At 40.6% G+C, this 22,534-nt stretch overlaps 1 protein-coding gene across 1 annotated transcript in view; it reads right to left on the bottom strand.

The window, feature by feature from the left end:
- The window catches only part of LOC140237199 (uncharacterized), a 44,792-nt gene that overhangs the window by 8,496 nt on the left and 13,762 nt on the right, over nucleotides 1–22,534 (bottom strand). Inside the window, exons 2-3 of the mRNA XM_072317143.1 lie at nucleotides 18,981–19,132; nucleotides 11,655–11,798 (exon numbers count right to left, since the gene is read on the bottom strand). Of these exons, the coding sequence (XP_072173244.1) occupies nucleotides 11,655–11,798; nucleotides 18,981–19,132 (296 nt within the window). The remainder of the gene's footprint in view (nucleotides 1–11,654; nucleotides 11,799–18,980; nucleotides 19,133–22,534) is intronic.

The following is a 22,534-nucleotide window of genomic DNA, read 5'->3' as shown; positions in this document are numbered from 1 at the left end:
TTTTTAATGAACCCCGTTAACCTGGCTGGCTTGACACCTGTCCATCTTACAATTACAAAAAACAAAAACAAAATAAAAACAAAAACAATAAAATGGGCGACTAGGCGGTATCTCAAGGATCGTCTTTTAATAAAGTCGATCATTAAGCACCCTACACACTTCAACCCAGAAACTCATTCACATGCATCACTGATAATAGGTTTCGCAATGCCTTCATATTTTACGCACAAACGGAGATAGAAAAAGAATCTACTCAATCCTTTCTGTGCCATGGACCTCGGACAGTGTGTGCAACGCCACGGGGTTTCTGTGCGAATAGGCACGCAGTTTTAAAGCTTGCCCAACCTTGCCACGTCAAAGCTAGCGACAACTAATGCTGACTGAAATTTGCTTAGGACATCTGTTTGGCAGATGTGTAAATAATGACTTCATTTTAAAACTCATAGGGAAATAAAGAAACGAGAACGCGTGTGTGAAGTAAAGCATGGAATTTATGCAGTGATTGTATACAACGCTGCCCCTAATTGAAAGAATATGAGAGAAATGTGACCGTGACTCAGGCGTACACAAACACAAAATAAACACGCCCCAACGCCACACCCGCAAAGGAACAGCAGCATCACACCCTTTTGGTAAGCGTTTGACCACGAATTTCGGACGCTATCGTCACAGGCCCCGGTCACACATATTACACAAAACTGGCCACCGTCCTCACGCAACCAAATAATCACTGGTGCCGAGCACTGACAACAAATCGGCGACCAAAGCCCCGAAATTCTAATAAGAAACATTGATCACCGCGACTAGTTGCCGATTGGTTAAAGACTGGTTGCCGACCACTTTGAAAGCAATTTGCTGAAGTGTTGCCGAGCGCTTTGTTAACGTTTTGCGATAAACTTAAAGCAAATTCTAGACCGGTGATAACTCGCAGAAAGGTTGGCAACTGATCGGCAACTCTTCGACGACTTCGACGACAATTGAAAGGGGGGGGGGGGGGAGCCCATACAATTCGGTCAGCAAAAGGTTTCCTTTGCAGCACCGAAAATCTCTAACGACGAACACCGGTCGCTGAACGCTGACAACCATTTTTTAAGAAAAAAAAAATGTACAATCGTTGACAAGCAATTGCCGACTAGTGATTTCAAAGGTCGGAGGATGGTCGGTGACCTGTCTTCGCTTGTGTGAGGACATCGCTGACTGATTGATAGATATTGTCGACCCACGCGAATTGCCCTTCACAAAATGAAACGAAACTAGTGACAGGTAAGTGAACGTGTCTACGTACACCCTCGGATTTTGTTTTTCCGTAGAGATCGCCATCGAAGGTTAACTTCTGTGTTTTGCTGTCTCGTTTCTGACCTTGTCTAAATTTGCATCAATTTTTATCTATGTTTTTTTTTTTTTTTTTCAAAGAGAGATTGAACAAAGTCAGCACTAGACGGAAATTCTTGATAGATAGTTTCGACGCGCACGGTTTGCCCTTCACAAAATGAAAAGAATGAATGACGGAACTAATGAAGGGAATGCGAACGTGTCTAGATACACCGTAGATCTTCAAGGGCCATGATCTTGATTTTCTTTATAGATTGCCATGTAAGGTTATAACCTCAGCTTATTTTGGTATTTATTGCCTTGTCTCAGTTTTCATGATCTTCATCTATGGCTTCCCAAAGAGAATTGAATTTAGCGCAAGTTGGTAATATCTGGTTCCAAAATGAACTAGATTACTAAAGAAATTAATTTTAATCACATGACCCACGGCCTTTTACATTCTGGAAATCGTTAATATCTCCCCACGCCCCTGTAAAGCTTACAATATATGATAATGTATGCTGCAAGGAGGAGTCATAAACATATTTGAATAGTCGATGGAAGTCTTTAAGAGTTAAAACAGATAGACAGGCTTACCGATATGTTTCATTCATTTCATTTCGTGTCATTTCCAACAATACAAAGCATTTACGTGCACACAATAACACAATAGCAATACAATGTTGTAACAGTGTTGCAACGTTCAAATGCTATACATGCCTCTTTATAAACGGTCCTTCTTCTGCCCGACAAAAAATCCTTCCAAGTTGATTTTTTTTTAAAAGAAATATTGAAATGCATTACTGAGTAAAGGTTGATTAAAAAAGATAATAAGCTACATACTAGGTCCTGGGGGAAATCATCCGTAAATCTGCATACATTGTTGAACAGGTCTATTTCACACAAATTAGATGCGCAGCGACAACAATCTGTGCTTTTCCACATAACTGATTGGTTTTTGATGACGTTAGCTCCGATATGTCCCATTCACACTTGCGAAAAAGTGCGCCAAATGCTTTCAGTAATCAGCGTATACTACCGCTCCGACAGTTAGCTTTCCCAATGCGTTTGCGTCGGCGTCATACTGCATGCTAAGCTGTTAAGTCCTGACAAGTTTGTTGTCGTACCGTCCGTGTTGTTCTGTCTCTGTCTGTCCCTGTCTGTCTGTATTGGGGAAAAACTAAAGGAAGATTTACAGTATAATGATAGGTAATATACTATACAAAGAATTCCGCAATGATTTTCCAAAATTATTCGCGGACTTTAAAAGATTTTAAAACCTGTTAGAGTATTGCTCGCCTAGGCACGCCCTCAACGCGATTCCTGCATGAGGCGTATTGTTCATATCCACTGTCGAACTCGGGATATTCTGATAAAGTGCCTTTGTACATTTTGGCTTAATTCGACAAATTCTATAGCGAATGTGAAAGAGGACTCATTCGCAAAGAGGTAGAGATAGAGAGAGAGAGAGAGAAAAAAAAAAGGAGGGCGGGGAGAGAGGTGGGGACGTGAAGACGGAACTCGACTCTTAAATAAACTTTGTTTCAGTAATAAGTCGTGACAGCTGTACTCTGTCAGTTTCAAATCGATCCGTCCCGTGAATTGCCAAGCGTTGAGACACAAGCAAAACAACAACAGCAACCAACCATACATGGATGTATCATCCGAGTGTGTTAAGTGTATGTGTGTGTGTATTTGTGTATGTGAATGTGTGTGTGTATGTATGTGATGTATATGTGAGGCATGTATGAGAGAGAGTGTGTGTGTGTGTGTGTTTGCACTGCCAGGAAGTATGCGAACACCTCCGTTTCTAAAGCAAGTAAAGCACGACGAATCGATCCAAGGCTTTATTGGCTGGTTGTAATTGATGTGCAGCGGAGAGACAAGGAAAGAGACAAAAAGACAGACAAACAGACCAGATAGATAGATACATAGGAGAATAGGAGAGAGACAGAGACGGAGAGAGAGGAAGGGAGAGAGAGAGAGAGGGAGAGTGCAGGCAAGGAGCGACCGGCTCACGTGACTACGGTAAGAAGCAGTATGTCATTAGATGAGATGACGCCACAAAATCCAATTTATTCGTCTATGAAAGGGCGCGGAACGGTCGGAAAGTCGTCTGCAGAAGACGAGCGTACAGGCTAACGGGCGCGCTATGGCATATGGTGTTGTGGAAATTCGGTGGATTTTTACAAGAGCATTGTTTTCTCTGCCGTTTTGTTTTTCTCCTGCTAATGAGCTTGCTAAATACGTTCACTAAGGTGAGGAAAGTGAACTCAAACAACTGACTTGTTTTCTTTTATCTTTATTCACAACAACGGACAATCAAAACTACAAGTGTACCGAATCATAAGACAGTGCAAACCTTCTCTTTTTTCCAACCCCCTTTTTTTGACGGTTAAACAATGGTTGGTTTTTGACATCTATCTATTTCCAGCGGCACGTGGTATTCTAAAAAGAAAAATGCTATCATACTTTTTTTTTTTTTGCAGTTACATGTCTCTCTCCTCGTCTTCCCTAATCTTATTTCATGAGCTTCTATGCTGTGATATATATACTTGTGAATTAATATAAGAGATGTACCCCTTCCAATGCCTTCTCTTGTTGCTGTAAAGATAACTACCAAATCGTGACATATCTTTTTTTCTTAATCTAAAGAATTTGCTCCTAATCTTTTCGTCGGCTGAGTGAACATACCGCTTTACTCTAAATATGTTTTTCATTATATGGGTGAGAGTTAACGAGTTCGTGGCTAAATTGCTTACTCTAAACATGGGTTTATAGGGATAAAAAAGATATCAAATTCGGTCGGTCGTCATTTTCCCACAATTAAATCGATTATACCCTTTCTTGACTCCAGTGGAAGTAGAGTCAATTTAGCAACTGTTGTTGTTGTTGTGATTGTTGTGTTAGATTTAGACTAGGCTAACGTAATGATCCGAGGATGATGGGCTTTTGTGGGTCAGAGGACAAGACTTAGGCCCTCTTTTCTTAGGGTCATAAATTCGAATCCACTGGCAGCACTTTAAACTCAAGACAACTCAACGCCTCGACCAAGGAGGCTGGATTGTGGGCATACTATTGGGCCAGTTTTGTTTTGTTTTGTTTTGTTTTGGTTTCTTTGATTGTTTGTTGTTGTGTTTTAGGGGCACTGCCGGCGTTTGTTTGTCCGTCCGTCCGTCTGACTGTCTGTAGTATAATGATTGAATGATTGTTTGTAAAAACTTATGAAAGGATATTTGATGAAAATTCTCAGGATAGGTCAGTTGGTATATAGGAACAACCTACTTTGGTTGTAGTCTGTATCATGAACGAAATCAGCGATTGTTTTCACAGTTCTATGACGTTATAGTGACCCTTTAACGTTGGCAAAGGTTTGTGATTTGCTAGTGCTTCTGGTTTGGTTCCGATATCTTCAATCGAATGCTGGTGCGTGTCACCGTTAGTCCGTTACCATCACCCCGTCTTCTGATAGGACCTCTCCCAGGTTCGGTTTTTGTTTGTTTGTTTCTTTCTTTCTTTCTTTCTTTCTTTTTCTTTCTTTCTTTCTTTCTTTCTTTCTTTCTTTCTTTCTTTCTTTCTTTCTTTCTTTCTTTCTTTCCTTGTTTTTTGCAAAGAGGTTCAGCTTTGTTAGTCCCATTCGCAACATGTTAACGTAGGTCTATGGACATGTCAACAGCATTGTACAGGCTCTACTGAGGGGTTTAACTGCTTTGTACAGCCGAAGCATCTTCATGAATGCTTGACATTCATAAAAGCTGGACTGACAATAGTTTGTCAGACAGTGATTTCCCGCGAAAGAAGTTGAAACAATTATGTGTACCATCAACATCCCTCATCCCTCCCCCATCTCCAATGCCTGCCCCCTCCCCCTTTCGTAATCAAGTACAGGTGTGCCTGCGGGTTATATTGCTAAATCGTCCCTGTCGCTTGCAGCGGCGCGGGTCTGGCTCGAATGACACTTCGTCGTTATTTAATCACTGTTTATCGACGTCGTTGAATTTCGGAGTGGGAGTAAAAATGCCAAGAAAACACTCCACTCGCCGTTTCATGTGCGAATAGGTTACAACGCTCAGTGACGTGTGCGCCTTCCGGGGTGTAAAATGTCGTCGAATCGCACGTTTCCAAAACGTGTCTACTCATCCATTGCTAGTGAGATTGTTGCATCTGTGATTACGAAGCAGGCATTACGCACAATAGCTGTTATTTCTACCGCATGCTGTCGGAGCTATTGCTTAACTATAACTATTGTTACAGAGCTTACAGCGACAGCTCCGTGTGTCAACCTTTACTGTCTTAGAATGTTTCTTTTATTGAGAGGGGGATATGACGATTTAGCCCATCATGTACAATATACGCTTGGGAGAGAGATAACTAGCTTTTCACGCCAGAAAGACAACTCGTGAACACCGGAAGACAAAGTGTATTCTTTAACATTTAGAAAGTGAAATTTTCGGCATGTTTATGCTGGCCTTTTCATGGAAACTTGCATGCGTACGTATTAACGTAACTTGAAGTTATATGCTTCCCTCAAACAGCGTTCAATTATTTACATCATGCCGATAAGTAACTCAACATTGTCTTGGGGGCTTTCATCTCTTCCTTCCTCCCTCCCCCCCCCCCCTTTCTCTGTCTATCATGCCTTTCACAAGAGGGCACACACGAGCGCGCACCCACACACAGCATTCTATTTAGACTGAGTTATGATTAACCCAAAATAACCACATTACCGTACGGCCGATTACGCACTGTCTTTTAATTCTTCACCATCTAGTTTGTCATTTTATAGTCTATTACCACCTCGAGGATGAGATGGTGACCAGGGCCACATCACCACGATCTTTAAGAAGGAAACGAAAAAAAAAAAAAAAAAAGAACCAGACTTTTATTCCTCGGCCGCCATGTGTGCGATCTCTCGAAACTTCTCCCGACGTGGGATATTCATGATTACACGAATTTGCAGACATGCATATTCATAAAAATTCAAAATAATGTTTCCTGGCTATTCATCATCATCATCATCATCATCATCATCATCAAAAAATGGCCGTGATATAGTGTCGTACTTGTAAGACGCTCGTATAATTTGCATCATTTACATCCTCTCAGAAGAATCGATGTAGCTACATGTTTCACCACTTAACTAACCGACTTTAATGGCACTCGGAGGAAGGGCATTTTCTCCCAGCGTCTATTCCAAGGGTCTGATAATTTCACATTCGAGCTTCAAGAAATCGAAGCGAGTGAAAATAAGGAAGAGAAAGCATGAGGTTTAAAGAGATGAGGGGCAAATGTGATGTGAGATGTAACGGATTAGAAGGCACAAGGTATAAGGAGATAGAGATGGGGATTAGGTACAGACTATAGAAAAGAAAAGAAAACACTTGGCTGTATATGATTATCATAGTCGCAAGGCCGTGATGCATTCGTGCCCGGCACCAACTCATGGGTGGTATAAATATTAAAGCGTCTTCATCCAAAATAATGTGCTGCAGGGTGTTATGGCATTATGGACGCGACTTGAATACAAGACTTCATCATAAATGCAAACGAGAAAAAAAAAAAAAACAACTCACAAAAATAACAACAAACCTCTAAAATGATAACAAAACATCTAACTCATGAGCACGCCGAAAGCTATTTCTGGTTTTTACCCAGGTCGCGAATCGAACGACAGCAAGCACCGAAATGTCAAATAATGTAAGTGGACATGCACAACATACAACCCTCTTGCTAAGAACACAGGTCACGTGACATGCCCCCCCCCCCCAAAAAAAAAAGACACCCAGAAAGGTGCGAGAGTACCAATCCCATTTCGGAGTGCATCTTTCATGAGATCGTCGCTCCGTTTGCTCGTCGCTCGCGTGTGTTTTTTTCTCGTGCCCCAGCAAACTTTTGCCTCATGCGCGATGCAGATCCGAAACTCGGGGATCACTCTCGTATACAACTATTCCTGCCGATATAATCTATAATTCATGGCTCTCCCAACTCAATTGTCACATCGCAGGCACTTAAGGGGGCACAATAATACTCCGCTTCCACTCCACATACTATGACGTCACAACTTCCCTGGTAATATACCGCGATATTTGATGACATAAACTTGAGGGGGGGGGGGTCGGGAAGAATAGATGGTACTTTATTCGTTGTCATGGTTTCACGGTGCACTTAGGCCTATAGCAGAATGGTGGACGAAACTGACATTTTTTGTTTTTTCCTTAGGCGGAGTTGAATATTCAGATCAGTATCCATCAGTATACAAGAAGATGAGGTCAGGGACCTATGTCGAGGTGTAGATTTCATCTAAATGTTGCTTTAGATTGTTGCAGAAAAAAAATAGAAAGCCTATACAGACAGCAACACCGGAATACTGAAGTCTCATTTATGACAGTTTCCTTTATTTTGCTCTTGTTGTTTTTTATTTTGTTGTTGTTGATGATGATGGTGTTGTTGTTGTTGTTGTTGTTGTTAATGATGATGATATTGTTGTTGCAAAAATGTCTCGACTTTACAGCTTTGACACTGGAATTCTGTTGAAGTGAGAAAACCAACTCCTGTTGTCCGTCATTGAAAGTTATCCTGATCCTTAACTTTTGTTTGCGGCATTATTATCATGTCAATCTTTAGGAGGACACTAAGAATAGCTAAACACATAGTGTAAATACTGGCGACGTATATTCAAACGGGAAATGAATCTAGAATTCAGCGAAGTGAGGTCATCATAGTACTTCCTGTTGCTGTGGGAGATGTTTTCTCATTTGCTGTGAAATATCAGAAAGCGTATCCCCCTCTGACTGGATATATCCAACATGGATGCGAAGTTTGATCCCTATTATATTAGTTCGATAATGAGTTCGCGAAGGGAATATGCCCCGAAGAAAAGTCGTTGCCCATCCCTAACTCGTCTGTTCTCCATCTAACACGTATTCCCGTATCCGATTTGGGTCGACGACCCCGTGCGATTGGGTTGAAGACATTGCTTCAATCATGGCTTGGCCTGAATCTTGATGAGATGAAGGGGGTGGGGTTACGATGAGCTGGTGTGTGCTTATGGAATTCAGCAGGGGGTTTGATACGTGACTCTCTCTAGTACGTGCAGAGAGGTGTGATTCTTCCCTGTTATCAATATGAATAATAATTTGGTATTGGTAAGGAGCAAGTTATACATTTTAAAACGCCGCTTTATGTTGTATTCCTGTCGGACCGACACGCACACTGACATCGCCATTCGGAGCTCTATCGGCTTAATATAAACCTAAAGATGCAATGCAATGACATTATAGAGACATGATGAGAGTAACAGATTCGAGGTAAAGAATTCGTTTTGGTTTGCTGACACGAGAATGATCAATCCGGGTAGATTCACGAATACCAAGTGATATGAGTTTGATGACGACCGGACTGATGATACTATCTATAAATGTACTGGTTCGTCATATTTTTTTTTCAATTCAATTCAATTCAATTCAATTCAATTCAATTCAATTCAATTCAATTCAATTCAATTCAATTCAATTCAATTCAATTCAGTTCAATTCAATTCAATCCAATCCAATCCAATCTAATTCAATTCGGTTCAATTCAATTCGATTCAGTCTTCAATGACGCTATGTGCGAAGGTCTTGAGAGCCGCTCAACTTAGAGCCAAAATCAAACGGAATGCCAAAAGAACGTCTCGTCACAAAGTCCCAGTACATCAATGTAATTCCTTTGCTGACTTTTGCAGCGATTTTTTTTTCTCTATTCCATTTTTCGTCCAATATCTTTGCGTTAAAAAGATCTTGCTTTGATTCTCACTTTTAATTGTTTGTTTGTTTGTTTGTTTGTTTTCTTTTATCATGGAATAACTTTTCCTATCGCATTTTATTTTCTTTGCTGGGCACCAAATGTTTCTTGGTTTTTTTCCCCACTGAATTACCTTCCCTTGCATAATTAAAAAAAGGAAAACAAATCCATTTCCCTTAAAATTTTAAAATCTTGGGGCACTTTAAAAAGTAACATATTACAGTTCATTTACATACTCGTGAATGTGATTCATTAGAAACAAATCGAACTGTACTTGAATAGTTGGACTAGATAATATACAGACATATGATTTATCAAATTGTAACGAAACAAAAGAGACAAAGAGATACTCTTCTCTCCAAGCGCGCCGGAACACTTTTGGTTTTTTTTTTTTTTTTTTTTTTTTTTGGGGGGGGGGGCAAAATCTCGACGGGGACACATTATGTGACGGTGTGAAATCCTCGGCGAGGGAGCGAAGCGACCGAGCGGGGGGAGGGACTTTTTAAAGTCGCGTTTATAGAGCATTTAAAAGCAAATTTCCAGGTAATTACACATAGTGAAAAACAATTTAGTGCGATGGACTATGATTATAACACACGGGGTTCATTTTTATGTGACGGTGTGAGATCCTCGGCGAGGGAGCGAAGCGACCGAGCAGGGGGAGGGTGTGGAAGGGGGGATACCCCCGTCCCATGGTAGGGACTTTTTGTAAAAACAGAGTACAAAAGTCGCGTTTATAGAGCATTTAAAAGCAAATTTGTAGGGAATTAAACACGGCGAAAGAAAAATAGTGTGAAGGACGATACGATTATGAAATACGAGGGTACATTGTGTCCGGTGTGAGATCCTCGGCGAGGGAGCAAAGCGACCGAGCGGGGGAGGATTTGGGAGGGGGTATCACGGTAGGGTCTTTTTGTAAAAACAGAGTGTAAAAGTCGCGTTTACAGAACACTTTAATTCAAATTTCTAGGTAAGTAGTAAAACAAACATCACTGCGAAGGACTACTATCATAACTTATGAAAACTGTTCATTTTACTATATATGACGGGCAGAGCGAGCGAGCCACTTTCACTTTGCCATTCGTCTGAAATGTATCCATTAAAACGTGATCGCATTGTTCGAGCAAAATAAATTTTTCTCATATTGCTCAAAACATAGAAGAAAGGAAAAATGTAAGGTTTACTAAAAGTATGTTTCAGGGGGCACACTCGAGGACGCGAGGCTACCATCTATACACTCAATTTACTCATAAGTAAATATTAGTGTATAGATATTATTATGATGTATGTCAATAATGAATTATGTTTTTCGCCCGTTAGGGGCGACAATTTTGCATTTGCAGTTATGAAATTGACAACTTTTAGACAAGAAAAGTGCCTTTATTGTTCATTTTGGTCTTTAAATAATTGATTAATTATTTTGTTACAGGGGGCAATTTGGGGGGGGGGCAAAAACTCGTTTTGCCCCCCAAAAATTTTATTTGGGGGGCAAGTGCCACCCCTGCCCCCCCCCCCCCCCCCCCCCGCTTCCGGCGCCCTTGCTTCTCTCCAATACTCCCCTTCTCCCTTTTCCCTCCCCATACACACACACACACACACACACGCACACACGCACACAAAACCAAAAACGAAAACCTCTTTTAAAACAAGTTGTTCAGCTCCGGCACTTCCGGTATTTCGGTTCATCTCTTTCTTTTTTTTTTCTTTCTCTCTCTCTCTCTCTCTTTAAGTCTTGTTTCCACTGCCCACGGTCTATGTTGCTGCAAACATCTCAGAATAGACTAATTTGGACATTCCTTCGCACTGGCTACAACAATGTAGCTCATTAACGCCACGTGCGCCACACACGTGTTGTCACAAAGTAAGTTTAAAAAAAAAAAATCTCAGCAACAACAAATCCGCAAGATCAATCATTTCTGATCACGCAAATATGTCAACATTCTGCATAAACATTCACCAGGTGCAGAAAATGTTAGTTTGCTAGGTCTTTTTCTTACAACTTCAGTGCAAGCATTAATAATTGTAAGTATATTGTATATGTATATATATATATATATATATATATATATATATATATATATGTATATATACATACATATATATCGGTAATAGATATTACTCTTAACAATTTCTCATTCATTTCATTACAGTAACGACAAAAATCTCATATTTCACCTGTATAAGTGTAAAACTTGTCCTAAAACCACCCAAAACAAATATCAACTCTGATATATTTTGGTATGGGAACATGCTCTTACTTGTATTACCTTAAAATTATTTTTTCTTCCGAATGTCATTTATAACATATACGGATAATTGTGAGGGTATGACATCATCAACTTGCTCATTTGAATATTCACGAGGACTTGTCAAGAAATGTTTTCCGAAAAATGTGAAATTTCAAGATGTCATATCTTACTTATTTCTATCCGATTTTTATCACTTTTGTATCATTTTGTAAGAAATGTTTTTTCTCTTTCTTTTGAAGTTTGTTCATTTTCTGGGTGGATTTCTCTTTTTTTTTTAACTCGTGTGAAAAAAAAAATATCCAATCGTCTTACCTCTCAGGGGAGCCGTCAACGGGTAAAGTGAGAAAGGCAGTTTGCTCGGTGCGGTTCTGGACGGCAGCTTCGAGGATCTGGCGCCGCCTCCTCGCCCGCTCCGCTTGGACCTCGGCAGGCAGGCGGTTAAAAAACGCGGGAGTTCTGCAGCGGAGGTGAAAAAAGAGGAGAAGTTGAAAGAGAAAGAAAGGGAAAGAGGGAAGGGGGAGTGGATGGTACAAGAATGGGGAAAAACAGCGCATTGTCGTTAGTATCAGAACGTTGGTTACAGAGAACGACAACATTGTGGATTATTTATCAGACATAAGAAATCAAGACCGCGCATTATAGTCCTAGTGTCGCATCTCGTCAGAACGTTTGCTCCCTCGACTGAACTGTTTACCAAGAATTCAGAACAGAGTCAATCAAAACATGCTTTGTCCTACAGAACACCATGCAAACTGTATAAAGCAATCAACATTTTTTCCCCTGCAGCCTCAAGATGCCAGATATGGTATCTTGATGATCAATACTGAGATAGATTCACTAATTGTGAATTATTTGCAATGTGCCTCCTCTCATGACTGTCATTAACATTATCACAATTATCATTAATGTCCTATCATACGACTGAACTGTATTCCTCTGATTCCGTGTGTAACAAAAAACAAACTACATGTAACAAAGAGAGAGAAAAAAAAACCTCTTTATTTTCGGTCGTATGAAAAGAGCAACTGGTACAAAACCAATTTGATTTTTTGATGTTTTTAGAGACAATTGATAACAATAATAATGAGTCAGCGTAATCAGCCATTAAAGCATATTTCAGTTTCAGACGCTTAGAATTCTTGACCTGGGAGAAGAAAAACTGTCGAAAACCCCTTGAGGTGACATGGAAACATTAACAACTAGCGCAATGCGTTTTGTTTGGTATAAACAGCTAGGTTTCTCTTATGCCGGATGCCTTTTACTTTCGTTTCTTTTTTCCTTCCTGAATTCGATGGAGTTTAAGCGCGCATCAGCACCAATGCAAGCTAACGTGCGTAATGATCGCCGGGAGGAGAGTATATCATAATCTATTTCTTTCTCTCGTATCTCTTTATCTCTCACTCTCCCTCTCTCTCGTTCTCTACCACTTTCTGTCCCCCTCCCCTCTCTCTTCCTGTCCATCTCTCTCCCTTTCTCTGTCATCCACGTCGCTTTCCTCCTATCTCCTTTGTTGCCCATTTCGAAAATTGCGCTCGCGGCTGAAAACATCCGTCACGATAATTTGCGGAGAGCATCCCTCCAGCCACTCGCGCCCCGGCTCTGGAGTCAGGCAAACTTCTCCCCGCCATTTCACCGCCTTTTGTTCGCGCGCTACCTGGGCGCGATGACGTCAAAGAATGATGAATTATTCATGGCGGATTGTCAGGGGCGACTCGTGAGCAGCCGAGTGGAAATGCAATATCTTCGGCAAATGGAAAAGAAAGAGAGAAAGGAAAAACAAATATGGAAACAAAGAAAGGAAGAACTATGGAGAAAAGAGGAAGCAAAGAAGTACTGAAGCGATAGAAGCTGAATTTGATTCTCATGGCAAAAAAAGAAAAAGAAATAAGAATTGACTCCAGATTTTAATTTTTCTGTCACTTCCTTTTGTGTATTTGTGTCTCCTTTTCCTTTGAAAATGGCACATTAGCTCAAATTACTATCATCTCTTCTTCAGAAACAGCAAAAAATAAATAGCGAGAGAGAGAAAGAGGAAAATGTGCTGAACAATGTGCTATAGTTGAAACCCTCAATCGACTTTCATTTGTCTCCATTACACAGTCAACGCGAAAATAAAGCATCTTCCATTAGGTTAGCGTCAACACCTACATCTTTTTCTTTATTTAATGATGATAATGGTATTAAATTCACAATTTGCAAAAGTTTGAAGCCTTACATAATGATACTTAAAGGTATTAGCCCACATTTGTAAACCTGCAGCAATTGGTCTCATAGTTAGCATGGAGTTTGGGTATGATTGCAGTAACACCTGTGCAAAATTTCGTTCCAATTAGTCCATTACTTTCATAAAAATAAATGAAAATGCACCGTAATCCGTATGCATGCGTATAACGCTCGCTAGCTCCGGTCCACGTACGTGTTACATGTACAATGTACGTAGCTATAGCCCGCGCTCGTAATTCGATTTTGGGTCGGGTTGACCCGGTTTGAAAATTGATTTTAAAACGATGATTTTCTCTCTTTTATCGAATGGTATAGACAAAGAGCGACAGGTGAGGTATGTTACTGTTATAACTTGTACTTGAAGTCATATTGGACCTGTTTTATGCAGTTTGATTTTCGTGGGTTTGCAAATGTGGGCTAGTACCTTTAAGAGCCTTACACAATTATACTTGAGAGCGTCAGGGGTCCTTTTTGTGACACGGTGGCGGCCCTGCTCTCTCTATAAGCATGATATGGCGGGTCATCTGTACTATCGTCCCACACCTGGTTTAGAGATATCTATTCACACCGTTTCTGTCTATGCAGGCTTTTCAATGGATGCACCGGCAGTGTGAAGCCTCACGTTGAATGGTCACATGACCCTGAGGAGAGCCAGGATAGCTCTTCAAGGGAGCGCGCGCTCGCAAAACGCACTCCGTCGGTAAACGTGCGCCATAGTCGTATTGTGAATAAGGAAAGGCTATCACGTACATTATTGTACATTGAGAACAGGAGCAACCGTAATAAGCAAATGCCCCAATGACTCTCTTCTGCCGCACAGGGTGAAGGGCACGCATTCAAACAATGCCTAACAGCTGCAGGTGGAGCTGGGATTCGAACCCCAAACATTGCGTGCTTGCAGAGCAGGTGCCTTCTCTTGCACCTTTTTACACCATAAAGATTTTGGGCTTATGCTTACAGTAACAGTAACTGTGCTTGTCAAAACATTCGCTCTATTATTTTGTGTGAACTAATATTTTTCTGAAGACAACTCTTAAACAAAATGTGTATATCGTGCAGTACTCCCGTGTGCTCTCCCAAAACTATATGATAGGCTTTTAAGGCAAAGGAACTTTCTTTTTTTTTTTTCCTCCACCATATCTAGTACCCCATCCCTGCTATCCCATCTCTGGCCGCTGCCCCTCCGTCAAACGCCCAGTGGAAGTGCCCCAGTGCGCGTCAGGTGATGAACAGCCGAGCATTAAATGAACCGCTTTTATGAATTATGCAAGACTTCGTGGGCAGATGCGAGATTGACAAGACCTACCGTTGAGAAAGGCAAAAAGGTAAGGCGGAAGTGTTCGACACTTTATGGAGAAAAGAAGGAAGAAAGCAAAAATCAGTTTCATCGCAGTGTTTCACACTTTCACACCATCTTTTATAGCATAATGCGTCTGTCAGCCGCCGTAAGAACAAAGATACGCATATAAGGAGATAAGTGCTGAATCCTGACCATGATTTAGATAGCCTGGTTCCTGGATGTTTCTAAATTCTTTTGTTGAAACGCTGGACTTGGCCTACTCCCATATTCCCCTCCTTTTACCCTCCTCATCTACCACCCCCCCCCCCCCAGCTGTTATGCAATAGGAAGGCAATAATATTTCAAGAAATGGCTCCTTCGATCAGTGTCGATAGAAAAAACACCATCACCACCAACAACAACCACTGGTTCGTTCGCAGTTCCTTCTGTGTGATTAGACTTTGAGGCTATTTTCGGAACGAATTTCCTGCTTATGCCCGGGAAGAAACACGCCGGCATAACAACAAGTTTTTGACTGTCATCCGCTACAAATAAGGTGCGGTCCCCGTTGTCCTTCAACGCTTCCCGAAAATAAGTACAAGGAAATGAACATGCTTACTTGGAAAACACACTTCTAGGCAGATGCACTATCACTAATGATGCGGGATCATTAAGAAGAAAAAATAGCAACAACCTGTTGCAAAGATTGATGGTTAATAGTGTTCCCGCTCATATGCAATCAGATTATGGATCATCATCGAATATAAACGCATACGTGTAAATGTGAGTATGTACGTGTGCGTGAAGTGCGTATTCATGGGAGTGTGATGTTCGATGAGAAGGATACTTGTATCTTTAATTACTTTTCACTATTCTTATTTACGTCGATGAACGACAATCAGTCAGTCAGTTGCATATATCTTTTTCCAACATTCTCGTAATATATCCTCCTCGGAGAATATGCAGCTACAGTCTACGCATCTCTATGTTATAGTTCAATAATATGTGTACACAATATAGTTTGAACAAAAATATGAACATTTTCTCAGATTCTGGTATTACTGATATAAAGGTTACAAGAGAAAACGACATTCTCTTCACGTTGAACCTTAGCGCTTTAATTATTTTGCACTCATCTCCGATTCACATTGTTTTGATAGAATATAGAAATAGATTATACGTCTTTCAAATGTCACTGTTGATCGCTACAACAGTTCTGTTAAAGTAAACCCAGATTTCCATGATGAAATCAAATACACTCTCGGAGGAAGGAATTTAACGGCGTTATCATGATTTAATTCAACTCAATTCTGTTGTACTTTAGTTACTGCCATCCAACAATAGAAAACGCAATTACAAATTATGGCTACATTTAAATCGCATTATCGATAAATTATAAGAAATGCAAATCACAAAGTTTATTGCAAAATATACATTATGAATGAGTAAATATTTATATCATGATAGAAACACTGCATTCTTTACCCCGGCAGCACCTCTTTTGACCAAAAAATAAAGAATAAAAAGTAAAAAAAAAAAAGGAAGGCAAACGAAAACAAAACAACGACGACGACAACAACAACAACAACAAGACCAACAACGATGAAACCACCACCAACATTAACAACAACACCAACAACAACAACAACAACAACAACGAGAACAACAACGGCAACAACAACGGTGAGCTACGATCGTCCGACGAACTTTCGAACTCCCAGGGAGGGAGGAGATGGCTGAGAAGAAGAAGAAACACAATCCTCTACCATGGGGAGGATTATAGGAACTTCGGTGCACCCCTCGCTCTCCCCTCCCTCACATCCTCCTCCACCCCCACCCCACTCCTCACCTCACCTCCATTATACACTGTTGTACACGTCACTGTACGTCGACCTCACTTCCGTGAAGACACGGAGGTGATGGTGATGGCGATGCACACGATGCGTGATGGCAGTACGAGGTGTCATGTAACTCATCACGGAATTCTTCAGGGTAGATTTTTTTAATCCCCCGACACATCATCTTCCTGGCCATTCCGTCTCTCTCTTTTCCCTTTTGTTTCGTTTGTTGTTGTTGTTGTTTGTTCTCATCTCTCCGTCCCCCTCTCTTATTCTTTGCTCGGTCTCATATCTCCATCTCTCTCGGTTCTTGCAGACAGAAACCTTATGCGGCGTCATCTGAGAATGAATGGGGTATCTTTATAATTCTCTTTTTGAACATCAACATCTTCCGCATCTTAGCCACTGGTTACTTCCCTGGCCCCTTCCCTCTCTTTCTCTCTCTTTCCCTCTGCTTTTTGTGCGGAAGTTCAGCAGTTTCTTAGCAACACTTTAATAATAAAGAGAAACAAAAAATAGAGGACAAGATGTCTAATCCTTCCAAACTCCCCCCTCCCCACCTCTCCCTCTCTCCCTCTGTTAAAATATATCTTTGTCTCTATCTCTTTCTCTTGTCTTTTCTCCTGTCTATCTCTCAATATCCCTCTGTACACAACAACAGAATCGAACACGGTATCAACTTACAAAAAGATACACAAAGATGTAACATCCCTTTTCCCTTTTTCCGTCTTTCTCATATCCTCATAATATGTCTCCCTTCTCTCTATCTCCTCTTAAATATCTTCCTTCCTCATTTATCTCTCTTTCTTCGTCTCCTGTGCTATTATTCTCATTTTTTTTTCTTAATGCATCCCTCCTGTATCAGTTCTTATCCCCTGCCTCCGGTTACCTGTGAATTATTGAATGATGTTACCTATCGTCTTCTCAAGGTTTTTGTCTTCTTCTGTTTTTGTTTTTGTTTTTTCACGAAGAGAAATCGTCCCACTGCTGTCCCCCAGTCCGCTATTCAGAGGGCGGCAGACAGGGCTTGTGAGGTGGGAAATCACGGTAATCCAACGCTCATGCATTTATTGATGAGATCCTTTTGTGCTTGCTGACAGACTGTTGTTACAAAGGATTCATCAGGACCGATAGGGGGGCAAAATCGCGCCTTCGGCAAACAAAAACACGACGATAGAAAAGACAACTGTTTACTCTAGGAGACAGACATCAGACATTATATACAGACACAAACAGACAGACAGACAGACAGACAGACAGACAGACAGACAGATGGATACACACACATTCACTCTTAGATTAACATCGCGAGGGTGAAAAGTAGCTGACGTAAGTGTTTCATTAACATCAACAATAATTACGTCGGTCTGCGTCTAATGACAGAGCTAGTTATGTTTCAGTTTTCCCCGACTACATCACATGCATTTTCTCCCATCCAACTATAATTTTCACTTCCATAGTGCCGAAGAAAATGAAGATGATAATCATACCGACAACGAAACAACGTGTAATTGTAGCGATGAGGATACTATATGGACATAGAACCATCTTGAGGGCCCCGTAAGCTTCATTTCCAAAGCAATGAGTGACGTCACACTGTGAGGGGATATCAGGATCGAATATTGGAGTATACACCTCTTCTATTTTAAGAACCTCGGTATTCTGCCCCAGAACGCAGTTACCAGTTTTGTGTGTGTGTGTGTGCGTGTGTGTTTGCTTACATGAACATCATCATTGCAATGTATATCAGTAAACAGGTCTTCAATTGTGTAATCGAATATCACCATATTCATACTTCATTCTACATACTGCCTCCATTATACCACGACCACCAACGACTGGTTGCCATTGTGTTTAAACTACAACAACGAACTATATACCACTGCCAAGTCAAAGACGTGCTTTCGATACCGCCTCGGTTGTGTCAAACTATACGGAAGCAAATTTAGGAGATTTGCAAAGACCCAAAACAAAGAGCAGAAATAGCTATTGTAAGTAGGAGAGAGAGAGCGAGAGATAGAATAAATGCACAGGTGCATTGTAGATCACAAGATATGATATACATCTGTCTGTGTACAAAACATACCGACAGACAAAAAATACCTACTTGTAAATCATATATATCTTTACATAGACAGACATATAAATACATAGGCAGGTATAACAAATAGATAGATAAAACATATATGAATACATGATTAGATAAAACAAAAAATATAAACAACTAAATTGATTGTCTAATCATAATATCATATTTCAAAGGTTAAAGAAAAGAGGATAGATTGATAATATTCTCACCTGTTGAGCCCTCTTTTTCCCTTGACGCAGTATTTACAGAAGAATATGACAGCGATGACCAGCGCCAGCCCCCCGGCGACGCCGGCTATGAGAATGACGACCGTCAGGTAGGGGTTCTCATGAAGTGCACTTGCGAAAGACTCGTTGCCTCGCTGGGGGTATATAGGGGTGGATGGAGGGGGGAGGGGGAGGGGGAGAGGAGGGTGCAAACAGAAAGAAAGTTGCGATTTAAAAAGTAACACTCTTTAATCTAACATGATCTATCATGTCTACGGCTTTGTCAGTTATTAGAAAAAGACCCTCAAGAAAAGTTCCATCCCACATGATATCATGCAAGAGTATGGGATATTTAAATTATGATATTTCTGTATCAAGTAGCCCTAAGCATAACAACAAACCGATTTAAACAGAATATTAACCTGCTACGCTGTAAGAAATTACCTAAAATTCCCTCCTAATGATTTATTTTCCGAGTACTTGATGTATGATGAGCTAGAAAATAATGAGAAGAGTAACACAAATGAAAGAAAAAGTTTTATGTGTGTCTTTCTTAACCTTTACTTTTAACAATCATTAACACTGTTTCGCGACAATTCACTTATATCTGACTTGTGGCATCGGGTACATAACATGCAAAAAGCATAAACGAATGTGGCCAAATCGTTTGAGATTACTATGATATCTCGCAGTTTGGATTTCAGTTTTGGATAGCTGTATACTCTTCCCCTCTCGTTCCAAATAACCCCATTAATAAATCCATAATCGTATCCTATTTACATTTAATGTTTTAATCGTTTCCTTCTAAATAATTAATGTTCAGAACCTGATTGATTTCGATGTAAGGGCATGCATCATGCACGACCACCAAGTTTTAGAAAGCGTGGAGATCATAGATTTCGTAACTGACGTTTACAAACATTAAATTGACTGTCCACATGCATCTTCCAGTCAGTTTATAGTGGACCTGCCATTTCCCCCTCAGAGCATTGATAAATGTAGCAAGATTTTTAATTTGAAACTATCTAGGCCTTTACATGCTTTTGATTCGTTAATTACATTTAGCTTTCACCTTATACGATTAATTATTGCGTACTCGAGATTAGTAATTTTCTTATATTATGCTATGTTATGTTATGGTCTGTGGAAGAAGGAAAATGAAAATGAACTGAAATTGAATTGAAGTAACCACGGCAACGATATAGCAAAGGAGACGCTTTAAAACGTAACATTTGATTAAGGGATACTTCGTTATAATAATCGGTTACAAAACACAACGCATAAGATGATACAAAAGATATATTCGAAAGGATCCGCAGACAAAACCCAACGACACACAATCAAGACCAATAAAGAATACCATATATTATAGGGCCACGTATCAAACTCAGTCAGTCTGTGTGTAACAACACCACCGCGCAATCGACGAATTCTAGTCAATAATCTTTGTTTCCTGTTGAAAAAGGACCGACGACACAAGATGAAGAAAAACATAAAGGACGGGAGACGACATTTAATATAAAAGAACGAAATAAAAAATACGAGACGTGAGGAAAAAGAGAAACATAAAAACGAGAGGAACAAAAAGAGGACACTTGAACAAAATAAAGAGCAAGGCACACTGCATCAAATCCTTTGAAAAAAAAAAGAAATGGAAGGAAAAAAAAAATCAAATGTAGCAATGCAAATACAGCGGTTTGCTATCGATTAACTCTAACTCCTTTACAAGCGTGGCATCTTTGTAATGATAGAATTGCTAGTCACGTGCGGTTGACTCTGCAAGCTATCACCCTCGACCCCACCCCCTCCCCCTCGCCATCACCTCCACCGGCTATCTCCCCCGAGGGTATGAATACTGAGAAATCGGAAGAAAGGGAGATTTAAGAATATGGGTTGATTCAGCTGGTTCGAGGGAGACACATGACCAGGTTCAGTGGGCAATTGTTCATCGGAGGAAAAGTAGGTCACGACAAGGGTATGACACGCTATAGGGGGCTCAGTCTCTCCTCCGTACGTGATTTAAGTCACACCCATTTCATTTCAATATGGGTCTGCGATTGTTCAACGCAACACACACCCAAACACACACACACACACAAACACACAAATAAAACACACACGTGTTAATGCCTTGGTGTCTTTACCTAGTGTGTGACATAGTTTACAGGGAGACGGTAAGACTAACAGTGTGACGAGTTCCCTGAGTCAAGTCCGATTCGCAACATGTGTTTACAGGTTGTTTGTCCACAGGCCGAGGCAGAGGATAGTGTGCATGTTTCCGTCACGGAAATGGACCTGTCACGGCTCTCTTTCACCCCCCCCCCCTAACTTGGCGTTATAGATGAACCTTTAAAAACTTGTGTATTTTCAGTTCGATTGCCTCGTTCAGAACTAGAATCAGGTTTAGTCGTCTCTTTTTGTGCACGCCATTATGATAGTCGAATCATAATTTCACTTCTCCTATGTAAATACTGACTAAAACTGCCGTGATTTTAAAACCAAACCGAATAAGCCGGACGTTTATGACATTGCTAAACACTTTTTAAGTCAACTTTTGTAAGAGAGTTAGAAGTATATCCAATAAGTGCTTTGGTCTGAAGTTTGCCTGGTCCCAAACTTCAAGAAACTAAAGACCAAAGTCGCCCCTATAGACACAGTTCTCATTTTTATGTCTCAAACCGTAGAGTTGACCGACATTTCACAGTAGAAAACATCCTATACTGCACTATTGCAAAAAGAAAGCACAACGCCACCTACGTCAATGGTTTACAGCTACCACTATTTGGGAATGGGGGTTAAAAAATTACAGAATATTCTTTATTCGCTCACTACGTCACCGATAGGTTTCAGGTACTTCAATCTTTGGTCCCACGCTAAGATTACAGCCCACATTGATACGTACGAAGCTCCTAGGCGTAAGCTAAATGATCATGGCCCCTTACACGTGATGCATGAATACATCAAAATATGATTTAGCAAAATATGAACCTGGCCGGAATTCGTCGACAAACCGCGCACACACGAACACAAACGCTGCTGGTGCCTGAAAAAAAAAGGAGAATTCAGTGACTGGTATCCAAGTTACGTAATAGGACCCCCTGCTGATGCGTTGGGGATGGTGCACATTTCACCCTTCGACATGAGATCCATACACTTAAATTCGCTAGATATCATTTTTCAAGCACAAGAAGCATAAGAGCATACGCATAATCAAACATTCCAGTCATATAACGTAGATATATTAAAAGTCGCTCCAATCAGAATACTTTCATATCTACGGAAGCAAGTCAGTTCGCTTTCCGGCGCTATCCGTCTTATAATAACCAAAGAAAAATTTGTGTTTTACTCACATAATCGCATGATCCAGCAGATCACACTGCACACCTGTCCGTAATAAAATTATGAATTTGATTTTTCACGTTTTACTTCGCTGTTACTCAGGTGATGCCTGCTTAAAACAGGCGCATGCGCGCGCGCACGCACACGCACACACACACACAATACATGCACACAGCACTTTCACAGAATCTATGCTGACCATCACTAAAAGTTAGTTG

This window comes from Diadema setosum, chromosome 13 (genome assembly GCF_964275005.1).
Source record: "Diadema setosum chromosome 13, eeDiaSeto1, whole genome shotgun sequence".
NCBI classification, from domain to species: domain Eukaryota; kingdom Metazoa; phylum Echinodermata; class Echinoidea; order Diadematoida; family Diadematidae; genus Diadema; species Diadema setosum.
This window is presented reverse-complemented; position numbering and strand designations above follow the sequence as displayed.